Here is a 21,216-nt window from a genome sequence, read left to right as displayed (position 1 = left end):
TGGAGGCTAGAATTGTGGTTCCAAAAACAGCCGTTAAAGATCAGATCTAGGGCCAGTCTAGCAAAGAATGGTCAACTCTGTTTTGGGGCACACCTGAAAAGCCACTGAGATACATATAGGAGGTACAAGGTCATCTGGATCACAATATCCAGCTGCTGATATAGTTGATTATCTTAGTAAAATTAAGAGCACCTTAAAATATATATTTACTGTGGCATAAAAGTCCATTTCTGTAGATTTCAAAGGGTGTCTGCAGGGTTTGGTTAAAAAACAACAACTCAATATTTGATCCTTTTGGCTGCCATCTTGACTTTTCCCTCACATTTTGTGGATACCCCAGACCTGAAAAAATGAAACGCAAATCAAACTTAGCTGTTTCTCTTTTCATAGTCTTCATGCTGTAGGTGACAAGAAACTGAGGCTGCTAGCAAGGAATGATAAAACATGGAACCTGTGATAATTTTGTTTGTTGCGTTAGTTCTCTAGAAATCCCGGGCAATTTTTAACACTCAAAGTTTCCTCTGAATTCCCACCAGTCCATCAGATTAATATCCTTTCCCACCTTGTTTGCATTCAGTTCCTTTCATTTGAGTTTCCTAATGCGCAAAGAAGCAACATGAAGGCTGAATGTGGTTTGCTGAGGGGGAAAAAACTATACATACATCTCATAGATTAAGAATTCCCCCCCCAAAAAAAAAAGCAGGGAATTGCTGCATCACAAGGAAAACCGCAAAGCAAAACTGTACCAGCCAGTTACGATGGTTTCTGAGTAAATAAAATGCACATTGTTTGATGCTGTTCTCTAGAGGGGTGGGGAGATGAATTTCTGTTCCCGCAGGCAGTTCTCGACTTATGACTGCAATTGAGGCCAAAGGTTCTGTTGTTAAGCAACAGAGTTAAATTGCATCCAGTTTTACCTTTTTTCCCTGCCATGGTTGTTAAGAGAATCACGGCAGTTCTTAAGTAAATCATTAAGCAAATATGGCTTCCCCTGTTGACTTAGCTCGCTGGGAAAGTTACAAATGACGACCCACGACCCCGGCACAATGCAACCGCCGTAAGTACATGCCAGTTGCCAAGTGCCCCAATTTTGATCATGTGACCAAAAGGGTCGTAAGTGTGAAACATGGTCCTAAGTCACTTTTTTCAGTGCCGTTGGAACTTCAGTCACTAAACAAATGGTTATAAGTCGAGGACTATCTGTTCTTAATGCTTGGGCCAGTTACTTCTTGGTCACATAACATCTTATCCCATTTCTAAAAATTATTATTTTTATTTATTTTTAATTAATTTTTAATTTAATTGTGTTGTCACTTCCTTTGTGTCTGGGAAACGAGGGACTTTGGCCCTTTTCATTATTTCTTACTTATTTGGAAATGTTTTCCTTGGTTGCAACTTGGGGCTCCCTACTTCCCGGTGCAAATATCTACTGTCCAACCTGCAAATGTGTCCTTCTAATGTAAACCTGGTCTTGATAATGTATCTTCTAGGTTTCCTCTACGGCCCGGGCAGCTCGAAACACAGCATTAAAGAGCGGCTTTTGAAGCTCTTGCGCTGTTCGTCTTCCAACTCGTCCTCTTCTGCTATCCAAAGCAAGTTGCTATTTTTTTCCTCCCTTCTCTTTCTTTTCCCATTGAAAAGCTTTTTGGTGTTAAAATTGCATGTTTCGTGGGATCTATGTACCCGTCTGCTCTGCCTGATTCGGCTTGGCGCCTCACGGGCATCCCGCCATGGAAGGCAAGGAGGTGGGGAGTGGGGAAGATAGATGGTCAGTAAAGATGTGTGTGTACATGATGGGAAATAGGGAGCGGGGAATTTTTTTTTATTTTATTTTAATTCCATTTATATCCCGCCCTTCTCCGAAGACTCAGGGCGGCTTACAAGCTTAGCAGTAGCCTTCATTCTATGTATATGCCTGCTTATTAGGGCTTTCACACACACACCCCCAAGCGGCATTATTACAAAGTCAGCTTAATTGCCCCCAACAATCTGGGTCCTCATTTTACCTACCTGGGAAGGATGGAAGGCTGAGTCAACCTTGAGCCTGGTGGGACTCGAACCTGCACTAATTGCAGGCAGCTGGTGTTACTTAAGGAGGCATCAGCCCACTGCTCCACCAAGGCTCCTTGGTGACAGGTGATAAAGAGCAGGGAAGCTCGTTTGTACCAGCCTATCCTGAGAAAGAGTGTGGATTACCCCAAAAGATCTCAGCATACTCAAAACTCTTTGGGAAATTCCGATTGGCTGAAGATGGGCTGGTCATAGAGTGGTGGGGGGGAGAGGCTGGGATGAGGGGAAATCTTTCTGTATCGTTGGCGTGAGGGAAACCCAGAGATAGCCTGACCTTACTGCAACCAACATCCTTTTGGCCAAGATGGAGTCGAGGGTCTTCGTTTCCTAAGGGATCCAATTGGGGCAGGTCTGACAGTGCCGTATTGGAAAATAATCCCCTGGGGTTACTGAATGTTGGATAACCATGTACAGCATCCAAGGGAGTTTGAAAAATGGAGATATCCACTCGTGTGGTCAATGCTTGGTACAGTCTTAACCATTGGGGTTGACTTCTTCCCCATTCTTGAACATAATTCTGTAGCCGTTCAGTAGAACAACATGACTGGCTGTTCAGAATTGAAGCACACAACAAAAGAGAAAATCAGCTTTTCCTTTTGCCAGGCATGGAGCCCCACAATCAATAACTATAGAACATGTAATTTTTGAAATATGCTTGGGGTTTCATTCACGGGAGTCTTCTGACTTAGCAACAGGCTAGTGGTTCAAGAATATGCTGTTGTATATTGCTTGCTGTGCCAAATTAGCTTGAAAGGGGAGGGAGGAAGAGGAGGAGGAAAATTGCAGGGCCTTTTGTGCTGTCTGAGCTGGGTTGTTTTCTTGCAGACGTTCCATTACCCAGCTAGGTAACAGCATCACTATTAGGAGGGAGTAGGGTTTGTGGGGAGGGGGAGGGGGAGGAAGTTAAACAGGGTGGAATGAAATAAAATATATTTTAAAAATAAACAATCGAAGGGAGGAACTTAGCAAGTAAGTTTCTCTTTTAGAAGAGAAAAATCACTGTCTCCCCAATGAATGTCTCACCAAATCGTTGGGAGGCTTAAATGCTCCTGAGATTATCAAGCGATCATTTTAACGGAGAGTGAATATTATCCCACACAAGTAAAAATGGGTGGAAAGAAAAACAGCACTATTTTTAAGCCGTTAAATAGGAGCGAGCAGGACAAGGCAACATTTGACATAGATTGGGACTCCCCGGAATGTTTATTTACCCTGACTTTAAATGTCTGGCTCTGCCTGCTGCTCAACGGATGGGCCTCTTGGCAGCTTTGCTTGAAGCGGAGGAATTATTCTCAGGCGAAACCTTATTTTGCCCCACTGCTGTGCTGCAGAAGAGCTGGAATCTGGCTGTGGAGCAGGTGTGGGATGAAAAGGGATTCCAAGGAGGAAAATTGGCACCTCTTTACCAATGCAGGGCACAAAATTATCCAGGTATGCTCACTTCCCCTCCAGTATGAATCATCTTTAGTATCTTACAGGCACACAAAATCACAAATATTGTCCATCACTTGGACGGTGCAATTGCTTCTGGCCGAAAATCAGAAGAACAAATGTTGGGCACAGAAGGATGATTTTCAAAGTTCCAGTTGGTCAACTCGCCGTGGCCTTTTTGGGATACGCCATTCCTCCCCCCGAAATTTCCCCTCCCCCTCTTTAAAAGAGGAGACCGTCTACATCTCTCTTGGAAGTGTTTGGGCCCGTTAGATTGTTTTTTCTGCCACTTTTTTTAAAAAAAATTGGGGGCTACTTCCAAAAATTCTTTGTCATTCTCCCTAGAAATATCTCCGAGCGCAGAACTGTACCTGATTTTGGCTTCGGATCAGTAAGCGTGAGTTAATGAATCACAGATGGAATCAGGCCAGAATTGCAGTGGACTTACAAGCCAGGCGTGTCACTTGTTTGGTTCCAATATCCCTTTCCTTCTTCTATGAATTAAGGGACCAGCTCTTTAAATTGGAAGAATAAAAGGCAAAGGAATAATAAACTAGCATTTGTGTGCAGCTCTTTAAAGCAGCTATGTCTTTTCTCTGGATCATGCAGCTTCCCTTTAGACCAGGGAAGCAACTTTAAGGCTTGTGGACTGGGGAATTCTGGGACTGGGAATTAATGCCGGCTGGGGAATTCTGGGAGTTGAAGTCCACAAGTCTTCAAGTTGCCCACAGATTGGAGATCCCTGCTTTAGATAATCCTAAGGAAAAAGACGCTTACTTTCAAGAGTTGCAGGCAGATGGCAGATGGGCTTCAGAAGCCTCTCTCTGCTTCTGAAAGGGGTACAGAGTCCTGCTAATCATGGGTTGGACTGGATAACAAGAGGGACTCCTTATTCAAATATCATCCCGTCTTCTTCAGTGAGACATCTCTTCTGTTTTGAAAACTGCCACCCACTTGGGTGTTTTCTGTGGGTCCCCTTTTTTCCGTCCCTCCTACGGGCCCATCGGCAAGTCTTCTAACAAACCGCTCCCAACTCTTTCATCCAAACTTTTAAATTCTTACATTCTTGACAAGATAATATCACACTCCTGAAATCAGTATAATAACGTTGGATGTAAATTAGTATAATTTTTCTAATGTGTACAATTATGCTATGGTGGAGTGTAGGGGTTGTTTTTTTTTTGGTAAAAATATTGAAGATTCCAATTCAGAAAGTTAAAGGAAGCGTCTGTGGGTGGGTTTCAGTTATGTGTGCTCTTCCCCAAATGCAAAGCTCTCTTAAATAGTCCTGAAAAAAGTAATTGCTTTCTTCACTCTTTCTGAAGGGCTGATTTTTCTTCCTTCCTTCCCCACCCCCGGTGTACACACCCTGCTTCACAAAAAGAACCACAAAAAAGGCTAAGCTTCTCTGTTACTTGGAATGGGGAGGGAGGGGTTTCATGTAAGCACGGACAAGCACACACGTGTATGGTACATGTACACCGTCCTGCAGGGAGAAAAAACTTAGCTTAAAGTACAGGAAGTTTAGTGACTGTTCAAAGCGCTGAAAAAAGGGACTTACGACCGTTTTTCACAGTTGTGACTGTTTCGGCCTCCCCATGGTCACGTCATTCACATTCAGATGCTTGGCAACTGACTCACGTTTATGACGGTGTCCCGGGGTCACGTGATCCCCTTTTGAGACTTTCTGACAAGCAACGTCCATGGGATTCACTTAATGGCCGAATTACTCACTTATTATCAGATGTGCTGAGAGAAGTCGTTAAAAACTCACTTAAGAAATTTCTCACTTGGCAACACAAATTTTGGGCTCCATGTTGATCATAGGTTGAGGACTTCCTGAAAAAAAATAGGTTGACCCCTTCATCTTTGTGGTAGCCCCTCAAATATCGGAAGCCTGCTATCGTGTCCCCTCCCCAATCCTTCCCTTCACTAGGAGAGAAGCACCCGATTCCAGCAACCGTTCTTGGCGCGTTTTAGCCTCCAGGCCCCTGATCCTCTCTGCCCTCTTTCCAGAGTCTCAGCCTGCTTTTTTATCATCTTTTTCCTACATAGGATATACAACCCCATTCAGTGGGAGCTTTTTCTCCCTGTGATCCGATCAAACCCGAAACTATTTTGCATCAATTCTTCTACTGGCCTTTCTATGCCATTTTACCTGCCCAGGTATCCCCTTTAACAAAACCTCAGTCCCTGAGTCCGTCTCCTACTGACAGAGCAGAAGCCTAACGCCACCAGCAGGGTTGCATTGTTTTTATCCACAACAAGTTCAATCAATCAATCAATCAATCAATCAATCAATCAGAATAGAGCTGGAAGGGACCTTGGAGGTCTTCTAGTCCAACCCCCAGCTCAAACAGGAGACCCTAGGTCATTTCAGACAAGTGGCTCTCCAGTCTCTTCTTAAAAACCTCCATTGAGGCAGCACCCACAAATTCTGGTGGCAAGCTGTTCCACTGGTTAATTGTCCATAAAATCTTGGACTGAGGACATTCTGATGTCTTTATTTTCTCTTTTATTTTGCCATGTTTCTATCTGACTTTTATTTCTATTTTATTTTATGTTTTATTCTGTTGCATTGCATTTTATTTTCTTTTTCTCTGGTTTTAAAATTTTTAATGTCAGCCTTTATACTGTTGGACTGTCTTCGTTGTGTTTGCTTTTTTATTTTTTACGTTGATGGTCGTTTGCTGTAATTAAATTGATTTCATTCATTATGTAAAAAAAAGGGTGAAATAAATTACCCTACTTTCTTTAATCTTGTAATACCGGGAAGCAAGGTTTTAAAAACAACAGAGAGATTATGAAGATAATACTTTAATGTGGCACAGGAATAATGTATCTCACAGACAGTTTTTCTTGGATCACAGAAGAATAAAATGTGCTCTGTACAGAATTAAATAAGGAACAGAATCCACAGTGATCAAATAATCTTTTAATGAAATGCAGTTGGAAGCCCTTTCATTTAAATTGTACTGTCAGGAACAAATTTTAAGCTATAAATTAGTGGAGCGTAAACTCCTCTTCCCCCCCCCCCGCGTACTGCCCCCCCCCAAACTGGGATAAAGTTTGCATGACAGGTTTTAGCAACTGCTTGCAGGCTGTTTATCATGACTTGAAAATTGGAGTCTGTTAAGTCTGTTGAATATTGAGCAGGGGCGCTTGCCACTTCTTACTTAAAAAAAAAGGGGGAAAAAAGATTTAATTCTCAAATGCAAATTACAGGTATTTAAATTGGGCAGATTCTAAAAGGGCTTGATTTTGGGAAATTGGATTAGTTAGTATGCAGTGCGCAGTACAGAACGATTAATATTTAGGTACGCGATATTAGGGCTGTGTGAAGTGGGCAAGAGGGCGGGCTTCAGGAAGTGGGCTGAGGGGAGCAAAGGGCCCCCACCTCATTTCATTAAGGCAGCCTGGTCCTCCAGAACATGCAGTATTTATTTATTTATTTATTTGATTTTATTACATTTATATACCGCCCTTTCCCGGAGGACTCAGGGCGGTTTACAGGGAATTAAAAACCAAAAATACAAAAGTTAAAACCAAAGACATATATGTACAGATGCTGTGCTTTGGCACCCCACCGAGCGACCGTGTGGCCTGTGCTTCCAAAGCCATCTGAGGTGCACTTGGAAAGTCCACAAAGCAGTTGTGAGGCTGTGGACTCACTCCTGCGTTTTGCAAAGGCACGCGGATGCGTTTATTCTGCTTACGGTCAATCGACCGCTCTCTCCACCCCTTAGCTTCCGTCTCGCTGACTTCCGTAGTGAGCAGGACTTTGCCATTGTTTCTGTACTGGGTTGTTAAAATCATTCCATTGTTTAGCTTTCCTATTTCAATCAACAATATATTCATTTTAAATATCCTGGGCGGAATCCCCAGAGGGGAAAAAAAACCCCAAACCGATTTATTTTTAATTTTCTTCCTGGTCTTCGCACGTACATTGTGAAATATCAGCAGGCCGTGTTCGTTTATTTTCAACAAGATTCCTTGCAAACCTAAGAAGTGGTAACTTTTATTTTAATAGCAACTGAGACTGTGAAGGTGGTTTCTGCACTTTTTTTAAGCATCGGTGTTTAATTGCAGCCTAGCAAATGTCAAGGGAGATCACATGGAGTAGAAGAAAACTGTGTAGGAACAAGTATTTTCAGATCTCTGTCTCTCTCGATATTTTTCCCAAATAAAGACAGTCTTCTAGGCCTAGGAGTTTGAGTAGTTTTTCAGCTGTTTCAACCTGTCCAGGTTATTTCCCTTCCTATTAAAATGATAGATGTTATCTGAGACTTTGGACATGCACAGTATGTCAATCAGAATAGAAGAACAGTAGACCAGGCTTTGAGGGTCTAGCATGCTTATCTGCGCAACTAAAGCAAGTTAGTAGTTAATAGGTTATCCACGCCATGTTTTGAAGAGCAGTTGCTGAATAGGCATTTGGGCTCCAAGGAAGGAAGGAAGGAAGGCCAATAGTAAGATGGATGGACTCAATTACAAAAGCCATGAATGCAATATTGAGAAACCTAAATGTCCAGTCCTATGATGACATTTTATAAGTTATTAATGAACGGCCAGTTACAGCAAAGAGCTGTAATTATTGTCAGCTGCTGCTTTAAGCTGATGAACCTGATGTATCCAACCTAACAAAACTCCTTTCTTTGCCAGCTTCGGTGGCCATGACTGGAGATCTATTTTTGCCATAACCGGATTCCTTCTTGACCATCTTCCCTTTTTCCTTTGCTTTCACAGACAGCGTAGAAGATGAAATTGAAATGGCCACTGTGCGGCATCGGCCGGAAGCCCTGGAGCTGCTGGAAGCCCAGAGCAAGTTCACCAAGAAGGAACTTCAGATTCTATATCGGGGGTTCAAAAATGTAAGTGTCTCTTCTGGATGTGGCCCCAAAGTAGCTGATTCATAAGAATTGGGAAACTACTGAAAGAATTTGCATAATTTTAAGGTGATGCCTATTTCTCATGAACAGTACAGTGCATTCGGGAACGTGATGGTAACGATTTGTTTCCTGGGAATGGTTGGCTAAGGTGACCCAAAGTTGTGATCTTTGTGGGGGACAAAGTGCTTCTTCGAATACTGTTGCTGAATCTGCAAGAGTTTTGCAAAAAGTTTGTGGGAGGAAGGACAGAAGAAAAACCGATAGAAGTGCACACCCACACCCAAGCGAGCTAGACGTCGGTTTCATGGAAGACATGATCCTCATCCTCAGGTTAGGATGAGGGATTTCAAAAAGACCAGGGAGACAGAAGGAAAGCTAGATGGTATGTCAGAGAGAAAGTCTATAGAAATGAAAAACTTCCTGATCCAGACTTACTAACCAATGGGGATTCATTGGCCAACACACGAGTGCAGATCGGTTGCTTTTTTTTCCTGAAGCTTTATTTTCATGCAACAAAATTCTAAGAATGCTTAGCTTTTAATTTTGGAACATCACTTTAAATACTTTACCACTGAAAATAAAAAGTTACCTTGGTCCCAAGTAGTAAGGAAGCCCATCTTCTCAAATTAGGAGGAAATACCTTTTCTCCTTCTTTGAATTTTTCAAAGTTTGGATTATGACTGAGCTTCTAGGTCATTCAAGGTCTTGGAAGACCTTCCCACTTGGGGCTCGTGTCAGGACGATGAAACCTCTGCGGTGATGCTCACTGCTACGTCGTTTTACTTTGCAGCAATTCTCTTTATGGTGTTGGTAGAAGAGTAGCGTTTTCCCACATTTCTGACCCCTTCAAGAACAGTTTCAAGGTGTTCAAAATCCAGTAAGGCTTTTCTCCCCATTATCTGGGAGAAGAGAGGGCCAGGTGATTGGTTATGATGTAAAGCAGAGGTGACAGAGGCCAGATAAGAAGTAGCAATGAAGACCACAAATATGATGCTTTGTTTTTTTGACTCATGGATAAATCAACAACTCTGTCTCCTCCTGCCCTCAGGTCCTCCATTCCTTTGTCATCTCAGGCCTTCCGGCATGTAAGGTTAGGTCTTTTGGCCACTCTGCTGTAGCCACTCTGCTGCAGGAGACTCAAGGTAGCCATTCTTCAGCCTTTTGAATTGGGAATAGATGCGCCAGTAGGCCGACTTTCATTCTCCTGATCCTTATCTCCTACCTCCATCTGTCTTCACTTTGCTTTATCTTTCGATGTTAAGCAGAAGAAAGCTTTTGTTCCTCTCTCAAAACGGGGTGGGGGGTGGGGTGGGGGTGGCAACAGCAAGCCAAAAAAGCTAATTGGAAGGAGATTGGGAATAGTCAAGACCTCTGGGTCTCGATGACAGCATATCTTCAAATACTATTTGGAGAGTACCAGCCATGCCTAATGGTTGCAAACACCCCATAAACATCTATTTGGGCCCTGTGGGAATATATCTCTTCTTTCGGTGTGGTTCTTCATATAACAAATGGTTGGAAACATTAAGAAAAGTTCTAGCAGTATTTGACAGTGAGCAATTCCCCTTTTCCAGCAATGGATCCAAAGCTTTTTGTTGAGCTGAACCAGTGAAGCTATTAATTTGCTTACCTTCACTTGACAGTTGCTAGGCGGAAAAGGAGCATTTTGTTACATTTCTGGGAATGACAATCTCTGGGATATGGCAGTGGTGTTGTGACAAATATTACTGTTCTTCAAGTGCTGGTTGCAATTGTGTTACATTGAAACCATCACTTCAAAACTACATGGAATTATTGTAATTCAGACATAATAGTACAATGGTTAAGGTGGGAAGATGCAATTAGCAGATCCATCAGCCTTTTAGTTGATCAATTGCTGGAAGCACTTTATATATTATTATATTGAAAGGAATCTGTTGATAATAGGATTTGTAATTGTGAATGAAGTTCTAGTTGAAGAGCAAGAATGAAATCAGAGGCCAAGATCCCAGGGTTGTTTCACCAATTGCAATGTCACCAAACAAATTTCATGGGAAATGCATTTTTTTTAAAAAAGGATTTTGATGGCCATGGAGATCACTGAAGGAAAGCTTTGCTTTATGAAGACTCAAGCTAAATGTCTCTTCAAAATTTCCTTTGTCAAGCAGCAGACTTTGCCTCTTCCTCAGAATGAAACAGTTGTATGCCTTTTTTTCTGACTTGCTCCAGTTGCCTCTTCCAAGCAACTTCAGTAGCTGGATTAGGTAATGGAAATGCTGAGCAGGGCTTCCCAAAGTTGACACAAAGTACACAAGATTGTATTCCCCTCGTGTTGCAGATATAATAGAGATACGGTGGAGGTGGTCCTTGGTAAATGATTGGTTGTTCAGTTCAAAGTTACAACGGTATCATGGTATTTACGACCAGAACTCAACTTTCTGGCTATCTCAGCACCCTCACTGTCATGTGATCTCATGATCACATATGGGTGCTGGAACCAGCTCACATGTACGACAGGAACTTACCACACAGTCAGGCGATTCCACTTGCAAACTTCCCTCCTAGCTTCCCACAAGCAAAGTCATTGGGGAAGCCTGCAGGAAAGGGATGCAATTACCGATGGAGATTCTTCCCTGCCCGGCACCCACCACCCTCAGCCTCACGGCTTTCCTGCTACACCAGGGTTGCTGCTGTGAAGTGGTGCAGTCGTATGACTTTATGCTTTATAACCACACACCCCTGACGATTACTGTTATTAACCGAGGACTGGAGGGTAGCATTGTTGATGGGTGGGACTGATCCTCTGGAGTGTTTTGTAGGAGAACCTGTCTAGATGCCTCCAAGTCCTTGACTTATGGCCGGTTGCTTAAATAAAAAAAAGGTGCTTATAACACAGCATTCTGATGGACACTGTCCCCTTGCAGTCACATAATCACAGTTAGGTGCTCAGCGACCAGTCTTCATTTACAGCTGTTTGCAGTGTCCTTCATTCACACAACCACATTGTACAATGATTTTTACTGGAAACCAGCATTTACTTCCAGTTTTGATCAAAAAAACACCCATTACTTAACGACCACAGATCTTGCTTAAGAATCATATGGATTCACTTAACAAGCACATTAAGAACTGAGTTGATCTGTTTCACCTACCAACTGCTACAAAGAAAATCAGGTTGATGGTGTGATGAACCCCTTAACGACCAGCACAAGTTAATCAAGGACTGTGCGTGGATAGGTGTGCATGCTAAGTAGTGATCAATAGTAGCATCACTAGATCAGAGCAATAAACGGGGCTGTAAGATATCATTTGTAAGACAGGGATAAGTAGCATTAAATTGTTAAGATAAAGGCAAAGGTTCCCCCGCACACATGTGCTAGTCGTTTCCGACTCTAGGGGCCGGTGCTCATCTCCGTTTCAAAGCCGAAGAGCCAGCGCTTCTCCGAGGACATCTCCGTGGTCATGTGGCTGGCATGACTAGACGCCAAAGGTGCACGGAACGCTGTTACTTCCCACCGGAGTGGTCCCTATTTTTCTACTTGCATTTTTACGTGCTTTCGAACTGCTAGGTTGGCAGAAGCTGGGACGAGTAACAGGCGCTCACTCTGCTACGCGGCACTCGGGATTCGACCCGCCAAAGTGCCGACCTTCTGATCGACAAGCTCAGCGTCCTAACCCACTGAGCCACCATGTCCCTTATTAAACTGTTACACAAGGGCAAATTATCAGAGGAATAAATAGCTACTGGAAGATTTCTTACAGCTGAGTGATACCAAATCTGAGTCGCTGGAGAAAGCATTTTGTGTTGAGTAAAAAGAAAATTGTTTTTATATTGTAATTGGGAAATAGATTGAGCAGGGCCCTCAGCCGTTTTTTGGCTTCCCGGCTTCCCGAGCTGGGCTGATGATTCATCCTCAGTGGGAAAACTCAGTTTTGTAGCTGGTTCCCCTCCTCTCCTCCTGGCCACAGAAGGAAAGTTTGATTGCCGTAGTCATTAACCTTTCAAGCCGACGGCTCTGCGGCGCGCCTTATTTAAGGAGCACTTCACAGCAAATTGCGCAAGCTGTCAAACAGGTGCTCGATGTGTGGCCATTCCCCCCCCCTTCCCGTCTTCTGCTCATTGATAAGTTTCTTGCAGTTAAAGAGGAAGAAAAGGGAAGGAAGGTTTTGTATGTCCCCCAAAGCCCAGGTCGAATACAGTACTCAGGACTGGGCCAAGCTTGGCCTGGGTGAGTTGGTCCCATTCCAACTGGCCGGAGGAGTCCAGAGGAGCCAGCAACTCAGCCACCTGCTACTCAGCTGGTGTAAGCCAGCTCTCCCCCTGCGGAGCGCCAAGGATAGGCAGGCAAGCACCCAGGATGACGGACAAGTAATTTAGGCTGTCAGGACCACATTCTGGCATTTCCTGACATTGTATGCCATGCGATAGATACGGTAGATAGATAGATAGATAGATAGATAAATAGATAGATAGATAGATAGATAGATAGATAGATAGATAGATAGATAGATAGATAGATAGGTGGATGGATGGATGGATAGATGGATAGAGATGGATAGATTGAGAGATAGATGGATTTATAGATAGATAGATAGATAGATAGATAGATAGATAGATAGATAGATAGATGGATGGATGGATAGGATAGATGGATAGAGATGGATAGATTGAGAGATAGATGGATTTATAGATAGATAGATAGATAGATAGATAGATAGATAGATAGATAGATAGATAGATAGATAGATAGATAGATGGATGGATGGATGGATGGATGGATGGATGGATGGATGGTCGGTCGGACGGATGTCAGCTTTAGCAAATGAGGTGAAAATCTGGTGTCTCAAATATGGCAGATTGAAACCTCTAGTAGACAAATCATTTTTGATTAGCGTCTTTAGGCCACTCAAAAAGAGGACATTTTGGGTGTTGTTGTTTTTAAAAAAATCTAGGCTTCCTAATGTAAATAGAATTCGATTTGGGTAATTAGCCGTCACCCCCTAGTTAATCCTAATTAAAGCTGGAGTGTTATGGATTGGGGGATCGTCTCCAACATTAAGGAACTGGGAAAGAGTCCCTGGAGCAAATAGTCAACAAGCCAGCTTTGTAGTTTGATCCGTTCTCATCAGTTGAAAAAGGAAAATAGTCACTGCGGTTTGTGTTGCCATTTGCAGCTGCAGAAAACAGTTTTGTTAGTAAAGAAATGAAGAGCAAATTCACGCGGTATTTATGCATCCTAGTATAAGTGCTTAATATTGCATCCTCTGGATATTTTTTAAAGCTCTGTATGTCATTCGGATGCCTTTCAATTAGACTAATTGATCATTTAGTCTTTTTAAGAACTTTGTTTATTATTTTAAGCCAGGGGTCTCCATATATATATATATATATATATATATATATATATATATATATATATATATATATGTATGTATGTATGTATGTATGTATGTATGTATGTATGTATGTATATGTATATGTATATGTATATGTATTTAAACTAAGAGGTGTAGTGTTAATTTATGATTTGCTGGTAAGCACAATTCTCAGAAAAAGTGAGCAAGTCACACTTTTTTAAAGATAATAGTGTGGTTTCTTTTTCTGCTGTGCAATTATGGAGCTGCAAAAAAGCCACGTTGTACTGTGAATTTCACACAAAGGATTGTCACAAGCACATTAGTACGTGGGATGTTTAATAAATGCTTATAACAAAAAGGGGGGAAAGTTGCACCCGTAGCCAGAAGTAATTAAGAGTTTTGCCCTCCAAAATGTTCAGTGAAATAATGACCTTTCCAATCAAAACTATTTGTCTGAAGTCAAACATTCCCATATTCAGTTATGGAAATACTTTCAAAAGTCCTGGCTGTTGCTTTTATGTACCATGCCACAGAGATTTCCCATAAATCTAGAATTTAAGGACAAAATTGTTAAGATGTTTCCTCTGCTTTATTGTCATAGACCAATAGTTGTTTCATTGTTTAAACCACTTTCAAACATGGAAACGTCCACTGCCAAATTGCTGGTTTCTTGAAAAATAAATAAAATGCCATTTATGAGTATTGGTGTCACCTCCTTCCTTCCATCTTTCAACAAGAGGAGAAGTTGCTGGAGATTTTTGCAGATCAGCAGAGATCTGATCCTCGGAGAGCTGGAAAATATTTAAAGCTGAAGGAAGTGAGAGGCTGTAGCTTTGCTTCTCTCGTCAGCCTGGGAAAGGTCCCAGTGCAAACGATCAAGGTGAAGTTTAAAAGTAATAAGACCTTTCCTTTCATCTCCTCCCTTTCTTCTTCCTTTCCATTTCCTTTCCTCCCCTCCCCTCCCGCTGCAACGGTCATAAGTGTGAAACACGGTCATAAGTCACTTTTTTCAGTACCATTGTAACTCTGAACGGTCGCTGAATGAACTGTTGTATCTCGAGGATTACCTGAAGATTGTCCATCAAAGGCAGATGGAGTGAAGATGCTTTTCTCAGCATCTGAAACAAGATCAGCAGGCTGAACTCAATTTGGGGTGTCCCGACTTTGTCAGGACTAAACCTCAGGGGGCCTGAGCTGATTCTGACAGCTACTCTGCGGTGTTGGGAGTCCCGGGTGGCTAGAAAAATTCTCCTGTGTAGTGCCAACCCTTTGATCTTCTTAAGCCTTTCCTGATTCTGCCTTCCGGGGAACTCTTGAGCCCCAGATGAGTTTTTGAGAATGAGACAGCCCGTCTATTCTTGGTGCCACGGAGAGTTTTATTTGTGGTGGAGATTCTGAAAACATTTTTTTTTCCCTTTTAGCCACCTAGGATGTGTTACATTTGGTTTTAAAAGGGGGGATATTAACAGATTGAGTTAAAACAAGAAGCAGAAACTAAACTAAGAAATGTTGAAAGGAAACAATGAAAGAAAGTAATGATTACCCACATATGGATATACAAAAGAGAATGGAACAGAATAAGAGAGACCTTGGAGGTCATCTAGTCCAATCCCCTGATCAGGAAACCCCACACCATTCCGGACAAATGACTGTCCAGTTTCTTCTTATAAACTTCCAGTGTTGGAGCATTCACAACTTCTGGAGGCAGGCGGTTCCACTGGTTGATTGTCCTAAACCAGGGGTCTTCAAACTTGGCCCTTTTATGACTCGTAGACTTCAACTCCCAGAATTCCTCAGCCAGGCAGGCTGGCTGAGGAATTCTGGGAGTTGAAGTCCACAATTCATAAAAGGGCCAAGTTTGAAGACCCCTGTCCTAAACTGTCAGGAAATTCCTCCTTAGTTCCAGGTTGCTTCTCTCCTTGATTCGTTTTCTCTGTTGCTTGTCCTGCCTTCAGGTGCTTTGGAGAACAGCTTGACCCCCCTCTTTTGGGGGGCAGCCCCTCAAATACTGGCACACCGCTATCCTGTCCTTCTCCTCATTAAACTAGACATACCCGATTTCTCATTTATCCAGAAAACCTCTGGGAAAATAAAATGCTAGACGTTCCCACCAAGCTCATTAAAATTAAAGAGGAAAAGAGAAGGAGACAAAATATGTATCCATATCACGGTCAGATGATTGGCTCAGGAGAGAAGAAGACCTAAAGGGGACTTTCCATTTACACTCAGTTGTAGTCTGCAACTTGCACCCGTTACATTTAGTGGCCGTTCAAAGTTACAACGGCACTGGAAAAAGGGACTTATGGCCATTTTTCACACTTATGCCCGTTGCAGCCTCCCCAGGGTCACGTGATCAAATTTCAGAACTTTGGCCACTGACTCACATCTATGACGGTCGCAGTGTCCCCGGGTCCCCTGATTCCCCTTTTGCAACCTTCAGACGAGCAAAGGCAAAAATCACTTACCCCTTGTCTCACTTAGCAACAATTGGGGTCAATTGTGGCCGTGAGTCGAGGATTACCCATAAAAATCTGCTCCGGCCAGCTGTTTTTTCAGCCCCCCCCCCCCGTCCATGAGGTTGTTTCCTTATTTCACTGGGATGAAGCTCACCTGACACCATCCAAGTGCAGGCTCACGTCACCACAGGTGTGTTAGCTTTTCTCACCTGTCTTCTGGGAAGTCCAGGGGAGGGCACAGAGAGGTGGGGCAGAAGAAGGATCTACAAGATGCCAAGCTAATTTTCTGCGAATCCAAGGACAGATGGGGGCATCACAGTCACTTCTTGAAAACTCTCACAAGTCCTGAGGTATCACATCAAATATGCTTAAGCAGTTATGTCTGGCTTATGGCCAGCAGCCCACGCACTCATTAATCCTTAAATTAAGCTGAGGCATGAACGCCACAGTCACAAGAGTTAACTCTGCTGAAAACAGCTAGGGTGTTAAATTAATAGTGCTCTAACCTCCCCTCCAGAGAATAACAGATAATTGAGGTTGATTATTTTTTTTTAATAGTACGCAGCATAATGGAATCAAGAACATTAATGAAAGAAAAAGGAGGAGAAAACTAGTGGGGAATGGCCAATCCCTTCCAAAGAACAACATCATACAACAGGGGTCTTCAAACTTGGCCCTTTGATGACTTGTGGACTTCAGCTCCCAGAATTCCTCAGCCAGGTACGCGTGCCTGACTGAGGAATTCTGGGAGTTGAAGTCCACAAGTCATCAAAGGGCCAAGTTTGAAGACCCCTGTCACACAGAAAGTCTGTTTTGCACATGCTGGAGATAGTATCAAAAAGGTATTTTGGGCCTGGAGCCGAAATCCTCAAGAAAGTGATTTAACATTAATACTCAAATAACCCTGAACAGGGACCATTTGCAATTCTTCCCCTCAGAGATTAGTGTAATATTTCAATTAATAAAATAATGAGACTTCATTATGCTCCACAAGCCTTTTTAAAAAAATAATAATAATAATCAACTTCCGTGGAATGATTGTACTTCAAACTGCATTTGAGTTGCCAAAATTTTGCAAAATGAACGCCATAATTAAAGTAATTGGGTAATCCATCAGTGTGATCGTTCTTAATACGCTTGAGTGAATCTGAAAGAGTTGGCTGGAAGGGGGAACGGGGCAGAAAAAGGAAAAAAAAATCTTGCAATGCACCACCCTTCCATCATAGGTGGAATTGTAAGAGAGTGAGAAGGTGACTTGCAATGGAAGAAGAAGAATCTTTCCATCTGGGTACCAAAGAGAATAAAGGAGAGATGCAAAATTTGGGGAGATGCAAAATTTGGTTTAGACCTTGATTCTTTGGAATGGCTCCTTCTTCTGCTGAGGGGCAACAGGTTAATTTCTTGTTTAATGGATCACAATGGAAAAAGCTTTATTGTGGAGATCCTTCGGTTCTAATTTAACGTGGCATTTTTCCTTTAATCAGCCACAGAGATTTAGCAACTGCCTTGTGCAATGACCGATGATGAAATAAGTCTTTTACTTTTTTAAAAAAATACAGGAGCTAACAAGTAAGAATTACAAAGATATTCTTTGTATTTGCTGGTTTTGCTGTCCAAAAAAAACTGATCTGCGGATCATACACAGTAGCTCTCTAAGCAACAGAGTTTGTTTGTCTTCCCCCTTTTTTTTAACTGTTAGCTTTCTATTTTTAAAAGATGAATTCCCACACAAGCTGAGAAGGTCGTGGTCCCGTAACAGAGGCGGTAACTAGAAGCAGCACCATTAGCTGTAATGAAACGACTCTGAACGTTGGGTGTATTTCCTTTGTAGTACTAGTTTTATAATTAGCCTAGTTAGTCTTCTCTCCTTTGCAGTCACCAAGCAGACAGTGTAAAAATAGAAACTTCGGGCACAAAAATAATGCTTAAGGACCTACTTTGGTTTTTTTTTAAAAAAGAAAAAACTATTATAACTGCTCCTTCTTTTGCTTTGGGTTTCTGTTTCTCTTTACATTCACGTAGAGCAATGTTTCTTAACGTCAGCAACTTTTAAGATGTGTGAACTCCCAGAATCCCCCAGCCAGCCTGGAGCCACACTGGAAGGATTTTGAGGTGGGGCTGTAGGAGAGGACAAACACAGGTGGCGTTGTATTGATTGGCCTGGGCTTAGAAAGTGTGGGTTTTGTTTCTGAAGCGTGTTGAAGGAACTTTGGTGTGAGAAGAGACTGGACAGCCATTTGCCTGAAATGGTATAGGGTTTCCTGCCTGAGCAGGGGGTTGGACTAGATGACCTCCAAGGTCCCTTCCAACTTTATATATTATTATTATTATTATTAAGTTCACACTGCAGTGTTCTGAAAACAGCAAAGTGGACTTTAGGAAGAGAGAGAAAGGCAGGCACAGGGGCTGTAAAAGCTCCCTGGGTGAGCCTTTTTCCTCCTTTTTTCCTCCTGGACAACTTCATCAAGATGTCTGTACTTGTATCTTTTTCATGCCTCAAAAGAATCATTACAGTATTTATTTATTTTTTACACATATGTCTTGAAAAAATTGTCATCCTGAAAGGCAAGAAACAATGTAAATTGTGGCTACCGTTGATTGAAGATACCTTCGTTAAACTGACCATTTGTGGCACTCCTTCCTCACATTCCTGGGACGGGCAATCCAGGGAATATATATATATATATATATATATATATATATATATATATATATATATATATATATATATATATATTCATTTTTACTTAGATTTATATACCGCCCTTTCCCGAAGGACTCAGGGCGGTTTACAGGGCATTTAAAAGAAAGTCAATACAAACGTTAAAACAAATTAAAAAAGATTAAATAAAACCCTGAGAAAAATAAAAAACCCAGTTAAAATTAAAATTAAAAAAAATCCTCAGCCTGGGCCAGAGAGCTCGAAGAGCCAGGTCTTCAGGTCCCTGCAGAATGAACGGAGGTCGGGGGCGGTCCTCAGCTCCACTGGCAGCTGGTTCCAGAGGGCAGGCGCCCCCACTGAGAAGGCCCTACCCCTGGGTGTTATCCGCCAGCAGTCTCTTACCGGTGGCACCCTGAGGAGACCCTCCCTGTGGGAGCGCACTGGACGAAGGGAGCTTGATGCCGGCAGCAGGTGTTCCCTCAGATATCCCAGACCCAAGCCATGTAGGGCTTTATAGGTCATCACCAGCACCTTGAATCTATATAATAGCTGCTAGTGTACAAGCTTGAACATACTAACACAATAAAATCCCTTCATTTTGAAATGATGGCCCTGTCAACATTGAGCTGCATTGATGCCCTTCAATCAGTGACGCTTGTGGAGAAAGAAGAAATGTTTCTGTGGCCTGCTTGCCAATGATGTGACAGCCACACTCGCTCTTCGGTGCTGTTTCCGAAGTTTGGAGAAATTTTACATGTTCCATATTTCCTGTCAGACGTGAACAGCCAAGAAGCCTTGAAAGACAGTAACTTTTGTTCATTGCAACTGAGCTAACACGAAAGATCGTTTGATCAGCCAAGGAACAGAAAACCCGAATGCGGCCTCCAAATTCCTTAAAATGATGGTTTGCCTGTACATGTAGTCCTCGAATTATGAACCGCAATTGAGCTCAAAGTTTCTGTTGCTAAGCGAGACATTTGTGAAGTGAATTTTGCCCCATTTTACAACCTTCCTCGCCTCGGATGTTTAGTGAACCGCTGCAGTTGTTAAGTTAGTGACACGGTTGTGGCTTCCCCACTGACTTTGTTTGTCAGAAGGTCACAAAAGGGGGATTACCTGACCCCCCCCCGGGACACTGCAACCGTCAGTGCAGTGCACTCTGTGCATTCCCACAGAGAGGGCCTCCTCAGGGTGCCTCCGGTCAGGGAATGTCGACTGGTGGCCCCCAGGGGGAGGGCCTTCTCTGTGGGCGCACCGGATTTATGGAATCGGTTGCCGGTCGAGCTCCGGATGGCGCCCGACCTTCGCTCCTTCCGACGCGATCTAAAGACGCATTTATTCGAACAAGCCGGCTTGGCCTGATGGGGGATGGGTTGGGTTTTTACTGTTGTTTTTAATATATGTATTTACTGTTTTTAGCTTGGGGATTATGTTTAATTCTTTTTAACTTTTGTATTTTTGTATTTTTATATGTTTGCCCTGTTCACCGCCCTGAGTCCTTCGGGAGAAGGGCGGTATATAAATAAAATTATTATTATTATTATTATAAATACAAGTCAGTTGCCAAGCGTCCGAATTTTGATCATGTGACCCTGGGGATGCTACAACGGTTTTAAGTATGAAAAATGGACAGTTACTAAATGAACTGTGGTAAGTTGAGGATTCGCTGTACATAGCTTCAGCGCAGGAAGGCTTACATTTCTACTTGCGGGGAGCAAATTCTGAGTCAGGAAATAAGAGGAAAGCCTAGTCGGGTGAGAGGCGGAATCCTTTTGCAGGCCATTGTTACTTTTGAGCCTTTTAAGCTTTTGCAATCACTGTTTGAGTTTGTGGTCCTTTGGACAGCTCGAGCCCAGCTTTGTTATTCACCCGCATCTTTGCCACTTTCTTTAGGAGTGTCCCAGTGGGATTGTTAATGAAGAGACCTTCAAAGAGATTTACTCTCAGTTCTTCCCACAGGGAGGTGAGTCCTTTGAGATAAGTAGTCCTCTTTGCATGTACACCCCCCCTTACCTCTCCCTGCTTTAACCTCCAGGGTGGGGGCCTCGGGAATTCAGTCGCTTGTCCTCTCTAAGGGGGGGGCTGGAGGCACGCTTGGGGCTCCGCCCGCGGGTGGGTACCCTCCGTCTGGGCAACAGGCTAGCCGTTCAAGAATATGCTGTGTTTTGTGCCAGGTCAGCTCAAGGTGGGGGGACCAGGAGGAGGAGGGACCAGGAGGAGGAGGATTCTAATATTCATTCTGGGAAGGCTTAGGTGAAGATGCAACTTTTCAACAGATGTTTAAAGATGAAAGGAGGCGTGTCCCAAATTTCAGCGGGGACCAGAGAAAAGATCCGCCCATTGACAGCTGGAGTTAGCGGCTGTCCTATGG

At 42.9% G+C, this 21,216-nt stretch overlaps 1 protein-coding gene across 5 annotated transcripts in view; it reads left to right on the top strand.

The window, feature by feature from the left end:
• Positions 1-21,216, top strand: part of KCNIP4 (potassium voltage-gated channel interacting protein 4) — a gene marked incomplete at its 5' end in the record, with an annotated part of 248,945 nt that overhangs the window by 213,697 nt on the left and 14,032 nt on the right. For 4 of the 5 annotated variants that reach the window (XM_083367713.1, XM_083367712.1, XM_083367711.1 and 1 more), the window contains 2 exons: positions 8,248-8,372; positions 20,739-20,808. In XM_083367713.1, the coding sequence (XP_083223839.1) occupies positions 8,248-8,372; positions 20,739-20,808 (195 nt within the window). Of the gene's footprint in view, positions 1-1,490; positions 1,597-8,247; positions 8,373-20,738; positions 20,809-21,216 lie in introns of all 5 variants that reach the window. The other variant, XM_083367709.1, reaches the window with a different exon arrangement.

This window comes from Vipera ursinii (genome assembly GCF_947247035.1).
Source record: "Vipera ursinii genome assembly, chromosome: 7".
Lineage (NCBI taxonomy): Eukaryota > Metazoa > Chordata > Lepidosauria > Squamata > Viperidae > Vipera > Vipera ursinii.
Note: the sequence above shows the minus strand (reverse complement) of the source record. Positions and strands in the feature narration are given on the sequence as shown.